This window comes from Terrapene carolina, unplaced genomic scaffold, assembly GCF_002925995.2.
Source record: "Terrapene carolina triunguis isolate 2854851 unplaced genomic scaffold, T_m_triunguis-2.0 Scaffold62, whole genome shotgun sequence".
NCBI lineage: Eukaryota > Metazoa > Chordata > Testudines > Emydidae > Terrapene > Terrapene triunguis.
In genome coordinates, this window is record NW_020664413.1 from 21054222 (window position 1) to 21074089 (window position 19868).

General features: G+C 40.6%; 1 protein-coding gene across 1 annotated transcript in view; it reads left to right on the forward strand.

The window, feature by feature from the left end:
* Positions 1 to 19868, forward strand: part of ARHGAP15 (Rho GTPase activating protein 15) — a 418305-nt gene that overhangs the window by 189780 nt on the left and 208657 nt on the right. The window contains exons 7-8 of the mRNA XM_029910511.1: positions 11761 to 11859; positions 13942 to 14068. Of these exons, the coding sequence (XP_029766371.1) occupies positions 11761 to 11859; positions 13942 to 14068 (226 nt within the window). The remainder of the gene's footprint in view (positions 1 to 11760; positions 11860 to 13941; positions 14069 to 19868) is intronic.

Consider the following 19868-nt stretch of genomic DNA (forward strand, 5'->3'; position numbering starts at 1 on the left):
GGGGGGGGGGAGAGCCCAGGGCGGGAGGTGCGGGTGGTGGGGGAGAGCCCAGGGTTGGGGCAGCAGGGGGGTGCAGCAAGGAGCCCAGGGCTGGGACGGGGGGCAGCCAAAAATGTTTTTGCTTGGGGCGGCAAAAAACCTAGAGCCGGCCCTGATGTCTCCTATCCAACCTGAGGTGAGGTTAAGTCACTCAGTAAATCCTGGCTCACCGGGGAACTTGGTGGCCCCATGGATATATCAGTAGTTTTAAAAGCTGCACTTTTAGGATGAAATTCACTGGAGGCATGGAGGCCTTGCACAAAACATCAAAGTAGTGCTGCACTGACAGATACAGCACCATGAAAGGGATCTCTACAGATGGCCTCTCCGTTCTGGCTCTGAATAGGCTGAGGCCATCTGTAGAGAGGGAGGGTATGTCAAGGTCTGGACCACTGAATCTACATTTATTAGCTCCAGTAGCCCCAAACCCTGCTATAATTTGCAGGACAGTGGAAGATGTTGGGGAGCGGGGCCTGCAGTGCAGGTTTGTGGGTGGTTTATGGCTGGTAGGAGGTATTGAAATTAATTTCTCACAACTCCCATAAAGATTGCTGAAGTTTTGTAAAGAGTGAATTTCAGCATTAGTGCATTTATAATGAGTTACATGTTGTTTTCTGCCTTTCCCTATAAGAGCTACCCTGAGACACCTATTTTCAAATGACAGAAATTTTGATTGTTTGATATTGTGAAATAATATTTTGGGCTATTAATTAATTAATTGGGCATTGCTACACTACTACTTAGAATGCCATGTGTATGTATGGGCCAATGCTAGTCCACAGCTCTCAATGCAGTTCCAGAGTCAAGAAAAAGTAGAATCCTATGATCCTCTAATTGTTTCCAATCTTGAAATCTAGGGATTGCAACATCACCAGTCCTGGGATTTTGAGATGCAAAAGTCCATTCTGTGGATCCCTAGACTAGCAAATTTACATACCGAATGGCAGCTGGTGTTCTTTGAAAGAAACCCATGCTCCAGATTATTCAGTGATCCTGAATTTCTTATCAAGTAAAATGATTCCAGATCCTCAGGATTGAATAATTGTTCCAGGATCGTGTCCCCTCATTTAGTGTCTTTGGACTTTATGAAGTACAGCATGGATATCTGTGCCCTTGCATACCTACTAGATGCAGTATAAATATCATTACTTGTGTGAGTATTGTCTAGCAAAATAGTTAATCTTTAAACTACACAGCTCATTTAGATCCTAACAATATAATTACATTTTTAGTAAATATCAACAACATCATTTTAAATTTAAAATGTTAAATAACTAAATACTAATATTTTGATGAATATATTTTGCAGTTAATGGAAAGAAAATACTACTTTACAGGAAATATTTTCCTAAATGAATGAATGAAGCAGCCTTATTTCACACAATCTATAGTCAGCTGTAACTTTTCTTAGTATGTATGTGCTGATGAGGATGGAAAGGCGAAGACGAAAGCACAGATTTTGTGTGTATGTTGCCCAGTTGCTCTGTGCAAGAAAAATAAAGATAACCATCATACATTCCTGCCTGCTAAGCTTAAGAACTTGACACAGCTGGAGCAATACATGTTCCTATCATGGACCGGCTTTGATGTTTCGTACCATTGTTAAATAGAGTCCCAAAAGCCAGCTAGCCTGGTTCTGGAGTGGCACAATGTTACACTATCATTCAGCAGACCTGGGTTGAGGGAAGAGAGCTTTTGCTTCCCTTGCCCTCGGCCAGATGAGAAAAGTTCCATAGCAGAGAATGATGCTTGTGTCTCTAGCTTTAGAGGGATTCTTGAATTTTTCTATTGCATTGTCTAATGACAAATGAATAAAGTAGCGTGAACAACTCTTTTGGAGGACTGACTACACATGCTCCATTTCCATTATGTGGAAGGAGTCTCATTAGAGAAAAAGAAGAAAAACACTTCATGCAAAAGAGGCAGCAAAAATAAGAATGAGAAAAATATATATTCAGTACCATTATTTCATCCTTATGAACTACCTCTCTCAGCAGTGGGTACTTCTCCCCACAAATAAGAAATACACATCTGCTATCAGTACTTTTCAGGTACACCTTTGTTCACTGCTAACAGAATTAGTGTCACTATTGTAATTCAGCAGATTTCTGTTTTTCACTCAAACCTGGATTAGCACTGACTTGGGCTGGAGGGCATTCAAGCTGCTGTTCCTCTTTTAGCTATATTTCTCTGTAAACATCTAATTGTTTCAAAAGCAATGTATAGTGTGCAAAAACCTGAATTCAATGCAAATAAGTCTGTGCAGCTCTAAAGTTAACAGGTGTTCTCATTAGTATAAGTAGACAAGGAACGATTCTTGAATGTTTTATAAACACTTATAATCATGGCCAAATACGTTACTATAAGTATAAAGATACTTATAGCAATGTCTCTTTTTCCTGTTGTGTAATCTCAGAACTTATTAATAGGAGACATGTGTGAGTAAATGAAATACCCACAGCAGTACCTGCTTTTGCCTTCAAGCAGTGTAGTTGTAAAAATTCTCTGCTACTGTTGAATAAATCTACAGTGTCAACAAAACAAAATCTACACGCATGTAGTATTTAAAACAAACAAACGTGTACATCCTTTAGACCGATTGTACTGAAAACATAGCACACATCATCCTTTTGATGTTGTTTGGTACAGTGACTTATCATGTTGAGTTTCATTCGCATATATCATAATGTGTGATAACGTGCATATAAAATTGGACAGCAGGACTATTAATCACGATGTCTTGTCCCGCTGGTAAAGCTAAGAAAGATAGGGTTTCTCAAAGAAACCACTGCCAATAAGTGTGGTGTATGTGTAATATATAGATACGGATTGTGAAGGCAATAGCAGGAAAATATTGCCCCAAGGGAAAAAGTATCTTGTAGAAGGTTGTGTTATATTACCCCCTGTCTTAAATCTTTGAACAATATGCACAATTTTCTTTGCCCTTGTTTCCCCATTTAGTCAAATAGTATTGTTAAATTGTGTCTTGATTGTTATCTCTCTTGCTTCTCCTTCTTGAATAATTTGTTGTGTGTGTCTCTATCTTCCTTCCTACTTCCCTTGCCTTTGTCTCCCTCTCCCCCTTCTTATCTTCCTAATGCTTTCTGCTTTGAAACCATTATGCCTTGATGGTTGCCATCCCCAGCTCCCTTGCCTGAATGACTGACAGAAGTCTAATGTGCCCCACTCCATTACATCATTTGTAGCTGGGAGAGCCAGAAGTGTTTCATCAGTTCCACTGTCAGGGGCAAGCACCAGCAACCCAGCTCAATGGTTAGAACCAGGCTGAGGGGGGCAGGAAGTGTAACAGGGGGCCAAGAGGTGCTCAATCCTAACATGCACTAACTAGCTCTTTTTGGGAGTGCAACACTGGTGCTTGATGCTGGGTCTTAGTGGTGATGGGCAGGGTTGGCTGCTGTTTGCAAGAGAGCACGTTCAATGTCATGACGTCCAGCATGGTCTGTTTCTGTGTTCATTGTACATTTCCATCTTCCCTGAAGGAAGAGAAGAAGAAGAAGAAGAGAGAGAGAGAGATAGAGAGAAAACGTATTATACTTGTCAGTGGAAAAACACAATTTCAATGGCCAAGACATGATCATGTCATTAAAAATAGTTTGACAATACTGACATCCAAGCTGGCCAGTAGTGTTTTGCTGACAAAAAGACTGGCCAGACATTGACTGAACAGGATTTCTGGAGTTAATCATTTGTGCTCTATGGGAGTAAAATGTGGCATTGATTGGATAATAGTGCTCTCAGCTTGTAACTTTGGGCATTATTTATAATCCTCCATCAGTTACTTCTTCAACCAGAAGAGCAATAATATTTTTTAATTGAAGACTATCATGGAAAACTGTTGCTTGTGAGCTGAAAAAAAATGACTAGAAATAATTATAACTTAAATTATAATGGTGAAAATTCAACTTTATTCAATTTGATATGCAGTGGGCGGATTGTCTATCTCAAATTACAGTCTGGATTTACTAACCTCTAACAGTCCTTTTATTTCAAACACAAATCCCGTTCTCAGCTCCCAATCTGAGTAGCCAGGCTTGGCATTAAGGTGTTCTGCACAATCTAAGTGGGAGGAGTCCTCTATATCTACAGTTCTCTGCATGTTAGCCTCTAAGACAGGCTATGAGAGCCTTCTCATCTCTGGCTATTCTTGTGACTCACACAAGGGACAATAGCTGACTTATTCATGGAGCATAGGATCTATCAGCTCCAGCCCATTTCTTCCGTGCCTTTCTGCCTGTGCTCCTGCTGCTCAGGAGGTCTGTTTCCCCTTCAGGAGTTTCCCAAATACCATCCATCTGCCTTGGAATTGGAATCAGATCCAATCTACTGCCTCAGGGATCCTTCATAGACCAGGAAGAAGGGAAAGAATTTGTCCTGTAATGCAGATAGAGGACCCGATTCTCTCCTCACTAACGCTGGTGTTATTCAGAAGTAACTAGTGCAATTAACTGGTAAGGGGTAAGTGAAAGAGAAAAGAATTAGACCCAGAGACACATCTTCTCTTTTGATCAATCCAAACTTTGAGTATATATGATTTTATTATGCTGAACAAGTGTCTGTTCTAAGAACTCGCAGGGCAAAATGGTTTGGGGGTATCAAAGAGACATCTCAATTTCAATTAAGAAAGCACTCTTCCTTGTAAGTTTGACCTCAAACCAGTAGAATTTTGTATCCACTTGAAAACCACTCTTTTTTGTAGCCCAAACATTTGTTTTCCCCCCCATTAAATAACAAATTACTTACTTGAGCAGTTTGTTTTGATCTGATGATGCTAATGACGTTTCCACCAAATGTACATGCAAATCAATCATACCCAAACACACTGAAAACATATCCCATAAACTTCTGGAATAAAACGGGCTCACAATTGTTAACACTGGGGAAGTTGTAAAAATGCAGGAGTTATTTGTTACCTCTTTTATTTAGCAGTGTTTGGATTTAGTAACAATTTTTTGAAGAGTCAAAAGAATCAGGGTAATTATAACATAAGGTTCAACATTGTTAGATATGTAGAACATTTGCTGTTGCTCAAAACAAATATTCCCAAAGAAAGTATAAAACATTTTTTTGACTTGCTAAGTTTTTGCAGTCTATCATTTAAATTACTTAAATAAAGGGAGCTTTACTACTCCCAAAAGCTGAGAATATAACACCCTCCATGCATATTAGCTTGATCTTTTTGACAGACCAGAAAAGTGTTTGTGTGTGCCAATTAAAACAAAAATGGATCCCCAGTGGCTTGTTCCTCACACAACTTCTGAAGACTGCCATCATTGTTTGCTGGGGTAACCTTGGATAAGGCGGCTATCCAAAGTAAACAAACTTTTTAAAACTTTCATGACAGATGGGGGTTACAAATGCATTTTAATAAGAGAGTTGCCAAAGCAACTTTTTTGCAATCAGTATATATTTACTTAACATCTAGCAACATTGGGAACACAAGACAAATACTTTCTCACAAAATGTTTTAACAAGAAACATTTTTTTGGAGCGCTGGTAGAAGACCTTTTTCTTCAAATTGATATTTCACCCTCATTTTTATATTAACTTTGCTTGACATGTCAGAAGGACTATTAGAGGTTAGTCAAGCCAGACTGTAATTTGAGATAGACAATCTGCCTGATAATGTAATTTCCGTGGTGGTCATAAACACCTTTGAGTCCACTAAGTAATTTAACTATTAGCATAACCATGACAATGTTAGCTTGATAGGCGATATCATAGCATGGGTCTGTGATGCAAGGTGAATGAAATGCAGTAGAATACTGATTGTTTGTTTGCTTTTGTTCGTTTTGTTCATTGTTGCATACTTACCTCATTATAGTGGAGCACAAGTAAGTATTTTATATATTCTTCTTTTTACTGCTTACTCATTCAGCACAAACATAGCAAGAGACTGGATTATCAAAGAGAAAATAATTTAGATCAACTTCTAGCAATGAAATACACTTTTGACGTGTTTTAAAGAACTACAGATCTCTGTTTCTGTTTAATTTAATTCAAACACAATTCATACCAGATTAATTAAACCACTAAGAAGTGCCAAATGTCTCCAAACTTTATTTTAATTAAATTCTACTTCTGCTTAGTTTGGGTGTGGATAAACCCATGAATATCTACTGCATTCTGTACCAAAGTTATGCTATACTCCAATGATAAATGTAAAGAAAAGGGGGGGGGGGAACCTAATTTTTTAAGCTTTTTTTTTCTGGGTGAAATTCAGGCATTTGCAGGCCCAGACATGTGTCAATGGGGCAGTGCATTGCTGTATAATTACATGAGGAGAAAATCATAACCCCCAGATCTGTGCATGGAGGGAACCCTCTGCACAGGGATAGCCGCTCTCCCACATGAAAAGGTGGGAGGTCAGCCACCTCCACAGCACCATTTCTTTCCCAAGCATGGTGACTGGCTGGGCTGGAGATGGAGAATATGGTGGCGCTATGTGGGGCAGAGGGACTCCATGCTTGGCCCTCCAAAATGTCTGAGGAAAATAAACAGCATGGGGCTTTGTTATCTTTTCGGTGCCCCCTTTCCATGATAGGAATCAGGATGGCTAGCAATGACTGAAGAGCAGCCTTAGAAACATGGTACAATAGACACACAGTTCCAGAGATCAAGGGTTGGGGAACACGTAAATTGGGTCAGAACTGTTTCAGAGACACAGGATCTCCCACCACCTATCTCACAGGGGAGTAAACCCTATGCCCTAGGGCAGTGTTTCCCAAACTTGGGTCGCCGCTTGTGTAGGGAAAGCCTCTGGCGGACCAGACTGGTTTGTTTACCTGCCGCGCTTAGCTGCTCCAGGCCAATGGGAGCTGCTGGAAGCGGCACGGGCTGAGGGACGTACTAGCCGCTGCTTCCAGCAGCTCCCATTGGCCTGGAGCAGCGAACCGTGGCCAGTGGGAGCTGCGATCGGCCAGACCTGCGGATACGGCAGGTAGACAAAATGGCCCGGCCCGCCAGGGGCTTTCTCTATACAAGTGGCATCCCATGTTTGGGAAACACTGACCTATGGCAATGATCTCATATCTTGTGCATATTGTGATTGGAAGGATGCTTTTGTGACTTAAGCACAGGCCTGGGTTATGGACTTAGGTTTTATTCTTGGCTATGAATTTGGGGAAGTCACTTAACATTGCAGTGCTTCAATTTCACAACCTGTACATTGGGGTTAATATTACCTGTCTCTCAGGATTGCTGTCAGGCTTAATTCATTCATGTTTGTAAAGTGCTTTGAGATCCTCAGAATTGAAAGTGCTATATAAGGGCAAATTACCTTCCCTTGATGGGGGACAGCTTTGTGTTCTACTGAGAGCTCCAGAGAAATGGTGATAGCTGCAGCAAGGATTCATTGAATGGCCACATTCCCCATGGGCCCTGGTCATATCACCAACTATCACATTGATTTCTGGGCTGCTCCTTCCAGCCTCTCCAGTTTCAGATGAGAGGTTGATCCATCTTTTGCTGCCACTTCTTCCCACCATTCACCCCTAGTGGACTTTTCACTTCACTGCTGGGTGCCTTGTATCAAGGTTTGCTCTACGCTGTCTGAAATTAGCCTATCACTAAAAACAGGCCTTAAATATGTAAGAGATGAACATGTGCACTTTGATATAAGTGCACTTATAAGTTTTTGTCTTTTTGTTCTCTCATATGAATTTCTCTCCTAACCTCCCTGGAGTTTCCAAGGCTCTTATATATATTGTATGTCAATAGCATCTTTAAAATTGCTTCTACCTTATTAAATGTGGCTAAAGCAAATGTAGGAAGTAAAGCAATCTGCGTATAGAAATGTGTATGCGTACAGAAATACAGATATTTCAAGGAATATCTTGGAGGTCATGTAAAAATGCCTTTGTGGTTGTCTTGAACTAGTACAATGGTTACCAAACTGAGGTCCAGGCCACCAATGGCCTGTGGAAAGCTGGTTAATAATATCATGCTGGCTCCTCCCCTTTGATTCCACCTTCAAAATTGCACTAAAGGTAGTTAAGAATATTTTCCACGTAAGGAATTGATGCAGTTGCCACAAGAATGTTACTCAATGACCAATGGAAGTGAAGGTGATCTATGGGATACTCTCTTCAGCTGTGATCCATGCTCTGAAAAGGTTTGGGATGCCCTGAAGTGGTGCATTCGTACACACTGCATAACTTGTGCAAGTAATACAAGTCAGGTAAAATATTTTTAGAAGGGGGTACTGCTGGAGTGTAGTGCATTCATTCTAGGGAGCACCTATGCATTGGTATAATTGTAATGGTAGTCATAATTAGCCTCCTCACATGGCTTTACAGGGCAGCACCTAATAGCAATCCCTAAGCAGCCCAGGACTAAAATGTAGGAGTGTTCCATACCCTTGTTTTCCTACTGTGCTGGCATCATGAAGGGTATGTTAACTCTAGTCCTTATGTTGGGATGATCCTCACTTGGCTAGTTAAGCTGACTTTATAGCCAGACTATGCTGGTGTGAAATGCAAAACAGCCACACGACACAAGAGGATCTTGTACTTTAAGTGATTTTCCCACGGTGACATAGCAAGTCAATTACAGAGCCAGAAAGAGAACCCAGGAGTCCTGATTCCTAGTCATCTGTTCTAACCACTGGATGACACTCACTCCCCAAATAACAGAGCGCTATACAAGTTGTTTATTCCTTTTAGGTTTCTAGTACGTATTGACAATATCAGCAATTTTTTAAAGGTACATCAACACATAGTTGGCAGAATACATGCCTTGAAAACATGATATGCAGAGAGAAGGGATTTCAGGAGATATTTAAATTAGTGGAGTAATAGGCAAAATGGAGTCTGGCAGCTCTAGCTAGAGCTCTTCGTACTTTTGCAGAGTTGTTTCATTTTTGTCTAGTCCCTATGTTTATTTCAGCTATGCCCAATACAGAGATGGCGTGTTAGCACGCCTTAATATTGAACCATTTACACTTGTTAGTTATACAGCATTTAGGGCAGTGATCATAAATTGTTCAATCACAATGTTTAGTCAAAGCTAGCATTCTTTACTGATGTCTTGTCCCTAGGGTGTTGGAAATTCGATTGTTCAAAGTGCAAGTATGGTTTAGCAATCCTTTCCAAGAACCATTTATCAGAAATCCTAAGGAGGTAATATATAAAAGTGGGATAGGAAACCTACACATTAAATGGGATTTACCAGCCAAAGCCTTTGGAGCTGCTTTCCTGTGAATGACTGGAATGGAGCAGAACAAAGTCAATTACTGACTGTAATTAAGAAGTGGATGCATTTAAACTGTAGAGAGCAGTAGCAGTCTTCTTGAAATTGCCTAGTTACTCTGAAGATTAGTATGAAGAAAGAGAGAAACGGACTTGAACAATATCTTATAGAGAGTATATTTTGAATGAAATCTCTTCCTGCAATTCTGTGATCTATTTTACTGATTTATTCATAAATCACTGTTTATATATGATTATTACAATAACACATTCAGACACAGAAACTTTCAAACTGTATTTTGCTTTTGTCTTGTTAGCAATGAAGTATCTCTTTTGCATATCATACGGTACAATGTTTATGCAATGCAGAAATACTTGTATTTTAATAAAGCCTGAAGTTACTGAACGGAAGACTGAACTATGTTGTGTCCTTCTTAAGCCTTCAAAATACAGTAAATCTAATAATGTATGTTGCTCTTACTTTGAAAATGTTATTTCTTTTTATAATTTTAATAATGATTTGTTTATACTGAAAGAGATGTATTAGATTGGATCGTCCTCTGTGTTTGGTCTAATTCATTTCTGCATGTGTATGTTAATAAATTGTGATGTTATGTAATACATTTATAACCCAAAAGCTTTCAGTGTAAACCAGGGAAAGAATCAGAGATCTGGTTACCTTAAGTTGGATTTTGAATTTGTACTGTTGCTAAAAAAAGAGAGGTTTTTTTTACCTTTTTAGTTCACAAGCAGGATAACAACACTGGCTTTGGAAATCAAGTATTTGAGATCTACACAATAGTGATTATGCTAGGGGTTAATATAATCAGCTATGGGCTGATTGGCTCCTTTATGGAAGGGGCTCTGAATTTTCCCCAATCATTCTGAAAGTATGTCATCTTCTTCCTGCTCACAATGGAATGGGTGTCAGGTACACTTCCAGTGCCCAGGAATCCCAGTGGATCTGCAGGAATCTGCAGGTGTACACCTGCACAGAAGCCCTGTGATTTGAAGCTAGGTCCTGGACCTTTTGTCCCACCTTCCCTAGCTCTCTGACAGGATGACTTCATGGAGCTATGCTGCCAGAAGTCTCCTTTAGCTGCTGCTGATTCTGGAACCACTTCTCAGAGGGGTTTCCTCAAATCAGAGAGAGCCACAGAACAGTTAATAAAGCCTTAGGCCGCATTTCCTTTTGCCACCTTTTCTGGTGTCATGGCAGGGAAGAAGAGATGGGGAAATGATGTGTGCTGATATCAATGGGACTTGTGGTCATAAGGGTCCGTGCTTGTGGATATCACTCCAGGATGAGGGTTTGACTAGCAATTAAGCACTCCAAGGTGTGGTCAAATTAATAGCATAGCAACTTAGGTAATGACACTTGGCCTTTGCACCTTGATGCCTTAAAATGAATTCCAGGTGTAGTGAGACTAGACAGTAACCCCACACCATATCATGTCTCTCTGTTTAAATGAACATCAAAGTCCAAATCTTGCCAACCTTACATTTGTCCTCATTACTTTCTTGGACAAAAATTTCAGCGAGATTCTTGCTTGCAAAAGACCTGAGTAAGAGCCTCAGGATCTGATCCCCAGTTATAAAGTTTGGAGCACCTCTGAATGAATGGCCAAATTTATAGACCACTTGTACATCCCCTATACTCTGAATCTTTCATGCACAGTCCCTCTATGTGAAGACATGGGCATTCTCTGTTTCTCTTTCTCCAAATATGAATAATTCCTATAACACTTCAGAAAAAAGTTCAGACTGAGAGAAAGAAAATGTGTGCATATTTACACCAAATATTGCCAGCTACATTAGACCGTGGAGCTGCACGTCAGGGGAATTAATATTCTTTTGGTAAATATTCCCAGTGTGGGGGTCAAAAATGTAAATTGACTTGTATTCAAATAAACTATTTTTCTTGGTAAATGGGCTCCTAATTACTTTGCTATAGATATATCTGTATTTAAAAAAAAGAAAAAAGAAATAACACGAATGTTAATTTGACTGAAGTGTTTAGAAAGAGGCATGCTGGGGTCTTAGGTAAATATATTTATAACCTCCAATATAGAGAAATCAAATGTAAAAAAAAATGCTAGCAGAGTTGAAACAGAAACCTAAAATGATAGGAAATTCACAATTAATTCTAACACACGCATGTGCATTTTTTTCCAGAGTGGCTTGACTCTAGATTTGAACCGTCTGTCTTAACTCTGAATTCCCTGGCTTTTCTTAGCTTGTGTCACATTAACATTATTTTAGTATTCTTTGTATTTAATAGTTATATTACTGAGACAATAAGTCATTTGTTGTGACATAGACTAACAGTTTTCAAAGAGAGGTTCAAAACTGCTTGGTAACTCCCAGTTCTCTAAGAGATAATTACTGGCACAAAAAGAAAGCATTTTAGTGTGTGAGAGAGTATATATTACTAAAATAAAATAAAATAAAATAAAATGATCTATCTTGTGTGGTTTGCTTACCTGTCATTTCTTCCCCCCCTTCCCCCAACCAGATCACAACGATATCAGGAAATGAGTTCCTCCTTCAGTCAGATATTGACTTCATCATATTGGATTGGTTCCACGCTATCAAAAATGCAATTGACAGATTGGTATGTATTTGTTTTGGCTGTTACCTTTATTAATTAAGATGTAGTAATTTAAACTTCATTTGCTTAGCCATCTATAGAGGTTTTAGACAGGCAGAAAGCTAGCTAACTAGAGAGACTTTCCTTTATTTGAAGGATATATAAATATGGATGTATGTATATCTTGTAAAAAAAAAAAAGTCAGATAAACAAGGTTGTTGAACTAAAAAGTCATTTGATTCCTGTCTTAAAACAGAATGCTGCATTTATTTCTCTGGAATAACAAGGGCATTGGTTTACTGTGGGTTGTAAAAGCACACAAGCGCTTAATAACTAATGAATTTTTACATTTTCTGTTTATGCAGCCTACAGTATATAATCTTCAATAGAACTATTAATACATTTGAGCCTTTTATGCATTTTCATATTACTTATTCACAAGAATAGCACTAGCAAATAATATTCCTTTGTAACTGATTGCTGTTATTCTCCCAGGAAGGCTGGGGTTTTTCTTCTAGAAATAAGCAGGGCTGTATTTTCTGAAAACCATTTTTAATTACCCAACCCAATTCAGCCATAGTCTTTTTTTCTTTTTGCTATACTCAGTATAAATCCCAAATCCCTTTTTTCTATCTGTGCCTGATCCAAGAACAGATTTATTTTTATAGGACATTGACCCCTCTTGATTACTGCAAAATGTAGTAAGAAAAGTTATCTCTATTTGCTGAATTTTCCAGGGGATTTTGCTGAAACTGAGTTGATAGCACCTGAAACTGGTATCAGTGAACGTGGTCTATGTGACATGTCCAAAAGGGTTAATTTGTATATGGCTACAGCTTCTTTAACGAGCTATAAGCAATGCAATACTTGCAAGCTATAATCAGCCAAGGGAAGTTTGATATGAGGATGTATATCTTCATACATTGTATTTCATTGGTCAAATGTACTGTCACTTGATATCCTACTGGAGAGTTTTGGGTGGAGTTTCTGTGAAAGCTCTTTCTTGCTTATGTTGTTCAGTTAAGCTCCCATAAATTCAGTTGCTGTTTTTGTTTGTTTGTTTGTTTGTTTGTTTGTTTGTTTGTTTGTTTTTAACGTGCCTCTAAGGGTGAAATCCTGGCTTTAAGGGGCTGAACCTCTTTGGAGGGGAGCACAAAGAAACACATAAAGGTAGATGCTCAGCTGATGTAAATTATCATCATCAGTGGAGATATGACAGTTTATACCAGATGAGTGTCTGCCCTATGTTATCCATGCAGGACAGTGGCATGTGCATGTTATCAAGTCAGTGTGGACTGGGAATTATACACATATGCAGCAATTGCTATAACTATCATCTTCTTAGTGTATGTGCAATGTACCTCAGGTGGCACATGACTAGGATTCATCACCAAATTTGGTCTGCTGGTTAGATCATTAGCTTCCCTAGTTTGAGCCGGGTACTGACGGGTAGGGCAATGTGAACGCTGATCCGTGCCCCCCATTATAACTATGAAAAGGTTTAACATGCGTTTCTCTTTAAAAATTCATCTGAGCTTGTGGGCACCAGAGTGATTACATCTCCATTTTGCCTGGTCATACCCAGCTACAGTAGTACTGCCCCTCTTGTTGTAAGAGACCAGTCCCGTTCTGGTTGCCTTCCATGTGGATGAAGTAGGACAAGAGGGGATCGTTGAGTCCTCTCCTTCTCTCCAGCTCCAAAATGCATTCAAACTGAATCCAATCCCACATTAGTGGTACTTGAAACTCAACAATTACTGTAATTTCCAAGATAGGAAGCCAGACTATTTTAAACAAACTTCCTCTTTGCAATAATTCAGAAACACTCTTTGGACACACATGCAGTGGGGAAATCATTTCAGTCACCAACGTAAAAAATTAGGCCTTTTGTTTTCCAATTTAGCATCTGAAATTTATTTGAGAAATTAAAACCAACTGTAAGGGTTATAAAACAGCAGTCTTATGGTGAACAGGTTTTGTATTACACTTTCCTTAACTTAAATATTCATTATATCATCTGGTATAAGTGTCTATCCGTTTCTGATTCTATGAATGTTCTGTAATTTTGTACTTATATAATATATTTTTTTTAATCATTATTTCCAGCCAAAAGAACAGAGTTGTACACCAAGAAATCTGGAGTTCAAACTTCAAAGATCCTCTAGCAGTGAATTACTGAGCAGCTTAAGTACTGAGTCCAAAGAACCAAAGTCTGAACACAGAAAATCTCTAAGTAAGTTTTTTAAACTAAATAACTGTTTGTATAAGATAATTTGTATTATGTATAAAATGTAATGAAACTAGGAACTTAATATTAGGCCCTATTTTTGCCCTTGTTGGATAAATAACTTACATCTAAGCAAAGGACAATTTTTATCTGCAAGTATCTGAGTTGGGGGGACATTGTCTTCTAACCTAAATAAATTCCACAGGAAGCAAAGACATGTATCCAAGGTGTTTATTTCAAAAGTAAGAGACTTGGATCTGATCCTAACATTTTATTATAATGACTTTTTTTCTATTTCAGGAAAATAACTAATTTTGATAGAGTAATTTTATCTGATAGATGTTTGTGCTCTTGAGTTGTGTACAGGAAAAGGCAGATCTTTTGCTTCAGACAACCAGAAACATTACTATAATTTTATGAAAAAAACTAAATTCCAAAAGTCTGAAGTTTTACTTTATTTGCCTAGGATGATTATAACAGAAAATTCTCTGAAACCAGTAATGATTTATTCTACTCCAGATACTCTTTCTTTTTGAAATTGTGTTGAGATGGTGAAGATTTTGTGAGGACAAAAGGCAGAGAACTTTTTCATGGCTTCCTGATGCCATACACACCATTAAAATTAGAATTGTTTCCCCTTTTCGATATGAGATGCACTTACTGATTCTAGGATAAACTCAGCTTCCCATGTGCCTTGAAATGCACACAAGTGGGGGAGCTCTGTGCAGGCAAAGGGAATTTGCCTATGCACAACTCTCTGAAGGATCGGGGTATTAAATACTAAGGTGATACAAGCCTTAGAAATGCCACAGCTAGATGGATGGATGATTTATTCTCATTGATAAATGGATGTAAGTATAGGTAACAACAGTGAGAACTACATATGTAAATGCAAAAGTAAATTCAGTGAACTCCCTCATTTTGAAACCTATAGCCATATTTGGTTTCTGTAGCTTGTCCAGTTAAATAGATTTGTTTTTCTCTTTTTAATAGACTGTAAAGCAGTTTTGATTGTAGCATGTAAAAAATGTTCTTATATATCTTTGTATTGTGTTATTACATTGTATTTTTTGCTATACATTTTAAAAAAGGCTCAACAAACGGTGAAACAGTCTAAGGACCTGATTCTGTTTCAACTAAAATTAATGGCAAAAGTGCCTTGCAACTGTCTCACCGTTTGCTGATCTTTTTTGTTTTCATGGTATCATAATTCTTATATTTCACTCAACAATGATTTAGGAGACAGAACAGAGGAAACTGATCACCACCAATGACATAAACTTAGTCTACATTTCTTCTTTAGACCTTAGAGAGCTGTGAGTGGCCTCTTTCTTGTTAGAGGCTGTTTAAACACGTTAAAAATTTGAAGTATCGGGTGTGAAATCTCACCAAACTGAAGCTTATATTTAAATACTGTAGATTGTATTGCTTAAAAATATGTATCTGGATTTTTTTTGCCCCATGAGATTAAGTAATTATGTGGAATTAGAAAAATCATAGTATTCACTTACTTATTAGCAGTCCAAGCACAAACTGTATTGTCAGTTTTCTGCCTTTGGCTTTCTGTGCCCTTAATGTTCACACAAATATCGTCGCCAGAATTATTGGCAGCTAGAGCCAAAATTGCTTTAAAAAGGCATGAGAACTGATAATGACACATTGTTAGCAGTTAACAGGTGGTCGTTTCATTGTCCAGTTTGACTGCAGAGCACAGAGAAGATATGTGCAGTATCTGCAGTAAGTGCACTTATAAAGTTATTATAAAATTTAAACAATCATCTTTCTGTTACTTCCATTTTATTGATGACTGTCAGCAAAGCCAATTTTTTTTAAAAAAGGGATTTTTAAAGTATGTTTATTTCTCAGCCTGACAGAAACCAAGAAAGTGAAAGCTTAGGCAGACTTTTTGTGGGGAAGAAAGGCAACTGGTGTGAGTTAAAGAGCTACTGACACCTCCTGGAAAACTTTAATTACTATTCAGAGACAGTTCATATTAATCTGTAATTTTTTCTTTACATTTTAAATGTAATGCTGGTAAAAAAGTGTCAAAGGTCTGGCACAAGATATTGAAAGTTTCTGCTTATTGATTGAGCAAGTATCGTGGGGACAACACCTATCCCAGGTTTCAGCCCAAACTTTCCCACCAGCATATGCCTCAGTTCAGACCTGAGGAGACCTCTCGGTGATGAGGAGTGAGAGTTAGGTTTCTATGCTCATTTAATCCTTAGTGCCTCTGCGGAGATTCCCAGAAATGATGGCAATTAGCACCACTAGTGATGATGGTTTTTGAGACAATTTGGAAAACCAGCAAACTCAGTTTATACAGGCCCCAGTACATCGGTCAGCTCAATCATACAAACTTTCAGTCACCACTGACCTGGTCTGGATTAAATCCAATGAACTAGTATCTACTTTTCTTCTTAAATTGATAGTTTGCAAGGTTTCCCTGTGTTGGTATGGTTGTATTGATTAGAATGACCAGATGTCCCGTTTTTAAAGGGACAGTCCCGTATTTAGGCTCTCCTGCAGGTGTTCCGACTTTTTCTTAAAAACTGGCAGATTGTCCCGTATTTTCTGTCTCTCCCCCCCCATACACACACAACATCAGGACTGGTGTGTCCTGCTGCTGGCTGGATTCCTGCTTGCCAGCCACCTTCCCACCAGCAGCGAGGGGGTGTGTGCAGTAGCTGCCGATGGGGGTGGGTGTGCAAGGGCTGGTGGCGGGGCGAAGATGCAGCGTGCGGGTCCGGCCACACACCCTCCCCCCCCGCGGCTCTGTCAGTGCAGCCCCTGCTGCGTGCCGGCTCTCAGCCAGCAGGGTCCAAGCCCCCATCACGTTTCCAGCCGGCGCTGGCTGCAAGCTGTGGTGGCTGATGAGTGTGGACAGGTGCCAGGCGGCGGCCGGTTATGTGTCGCCTCTGCTGCCCACCCATTGGCCCTTTACGTGCTCCCCCTCTCACTGTCCTCTCCCTGCTTTGCCCCTTCACCTCCCCAGCTCCAGTGCTCCTCCATATACCCCTGGCGGGGCATGTCCCACTCCCAGCGCTGTGCGGAGAACCAGCCCCTGGTCGGAGTCCTCAGCTCACCAGCAGATTGGCTGGCAGGATCCTTCCTTCCCCGACTGCCTCTGGCTGGGCCAGTGCCCTGGGAAAGCCCAACCCTGTGGCCCGGGGCGCTGGCCAGGAGGATCTGAGCCCTGCATGTGCCAAAGCTGCACACAGCACAGGCATGTGGAAGCCTCTCCGCCCCTCAGCTAAGCTCTGGAATGGTGGTGGTTGGGGAAGCAATTTCCAGCCTGTTCATGCTTTGAAACTTCAGGCTCCACAGCAGCCCCCAGGGTGGGGCTTAGCACCCTCTTCACCCGACCCCCAACCCTAGGTCCTGCCCGTGGGAGCGTGGGGCTGCTCTGTCCCCTAGGCACCCTCCCCTGCTGAGCCACCTCTCTGACTGGTTCGCTAAAGCCCCTGCAGTCAGGTTCCCTGGGCCCTGGTGCACAATGCATCCTTAGGGCTTAACCCCTTCCTGCCTGCACTGTAGCTGAGGGACAGGAGGTGGCTGGGTTATGTGAGTGGCCAGCAGCAGCCTGGAGGTGTTAGCTGCCTTTTGACACTGTGGGGGCAGGAAGGGACAAGCTGCTTCCAGCCACATAGGGGGATGGGGGGTGGGAGAGTAGAGAAGTGATGAGTTCTGCAAAGACACTGGCCAGGTCATCTCCCCCCCCACCCGCCACCCCTGCAGCTGGAAGCAGCTCCCATCCCTTCCCTCCTGCATAGTGCCAAAAGGCTGCTGCTGGCCATATTCTGGTGTGAACCCTGGCAGAAATCTGGAAAGTAGGGGCATGAGATCCTGTGCCCCACCCCCCATGTGTTGCCTTGGGAAGATGCGGCGCCAGGTACTAGGAGAGGCTGGTCCGTCAGGCATGGAGGGCGGAGAGCACCAGACAGGGAGGGTCGGGTTGGTCAGTCACTCTCTCTATGTGAGAGAGGTGTACGGGAGTGTGTGTGTGTGGGGCGGAGGGTAGAGTTGTGTGTCACCTTTCCGCATGTGAACCCTAAAGCCTCAAATATAAGAAGGTAAATAAAAATAATCCAGCTACGCAGTATTTCTTTTTAACAGGGGCTCAGTCAACTTGATTTTAATTTGAATGTTTGTACTGCATAGTTCTGCTTGATTGCTGTTGAACTCGCTTGAATACGAGTAATTTTACCAGGTGTCCCATATTCAGCATAGGGAAATATGGTCACCCTAGTATTCATAAACATTATCATTACAATCTAAGGGCTGGTCTATACTTACCCGTTAGTTCGACGGCTGGAAATCGAACTTCCGGGTTCGATTTATCGCGTCTGGTCTGGACGCGATAAATCGATCCCGGAAGTGCTCGCCGTCGACTGTGGTACTCCAGCTCGGCGAGAGGAGTACCGCGGAGTCGACGGGGAGCCTGCCTGCCGCGTGTGGACCGCGTCTGAACCGCGGTAAGTTCGAACTAAGGTATGTCGACTTCAGCTACGTTATTCACGTAGCTGAAGTTGCGTACCTTAGATCGAATTGGGGTGTTAGTGTAGACCAGGTCTAAGACCTCAGTCCTGCCCTCAGATATGCAGGGATCCATTACCTTGTATTTTACAACAGTAGCCACTGCACAGCTTTAATTTATACAGCTACTACTTATGCAGTAGGGTAGCCTCTTGTCCTGTGTCAATGGTGCTCAGCCCAGTTGGAACACTTTTTGCATTAAAACAGAATCCTGCACTCTGGGAGCCTGTACCTTTGGTGCAAGAAATTTGGCTAGCAACACCAGCACTCTTCAGTCAACGGCCCAGGTACAAACCCAGCTAGATTTTTTTTTAAATTAATGGGAATATTTCATAATCTGTACATGATCATTCAGACCTTAGCCTTTTTCCTGAGACTGCCAACAGTTGTGCTAATTAGTGCCAGCTATAATGGTGCTTTCTGTGGTGTAGACACCTGTTCACTAGGAAATGGCCTGTGATCAGCAGGTTCATTTTACACTGGCACTGAACAGCCATTTTATGGTAACCATTTAAATTCACCACTAATCTGGGTTGGATTTGAACTGCTGATGCTTTAGATACCCCTATAGATAGATCTATAGATAGATACCCCTATAGATAGATACCCCTATAGATAGATCTATAACTCATTACTATTCTCCTAGATAATCAAGTTCTCTAGAAAGTAGACTTTGTTTTGTGTGTTGTCAATTATAAATACTAACTTTTTGTCCACAGCCAATAAAAATCGAACTTTTTGCTCTGTAATAGGTTTAACATTTTTTGTGTTGCATATGGAGGTGGTGATTTTTGCATTTTGATCCTTATCTCATGCTTCCCCCTCCCCCCCCCCCCCCCCCACTGATTAGTGACCTCTTGTGAATGAGACAGGGCTGGAGTAGCTAGAAGCTTCTCTACTGATTGTAGGCTGGAATCCATTTTTTCTTCCCTTTTCCAAATGGAAACAAACGGCTTCTCAGTAGGAAGAGTGCCCTTTGGCTACTCTATCAATCTGAGGGCTGCTCTTGTCAAAATGCACAGTCACAAGCTTGATAATGCAGTACATTCCAAAAGCACTATATTTCCAACCTGTTCTCCATCATTTCCTTATGGCGTCACATTTACTCAGTTCATCACATACTTATTAATATTTTACATTTCCTTGAAAGTGATGGAACTCTATTTTTATTACAAAAGCAACAAGAATAAATACTAATTGTTGTCAGTTATTTCCTTATGCAGTGGGAACAGTAATCTGTTCCTCAGTTTTAGGTTGCCAAGGCAAAATA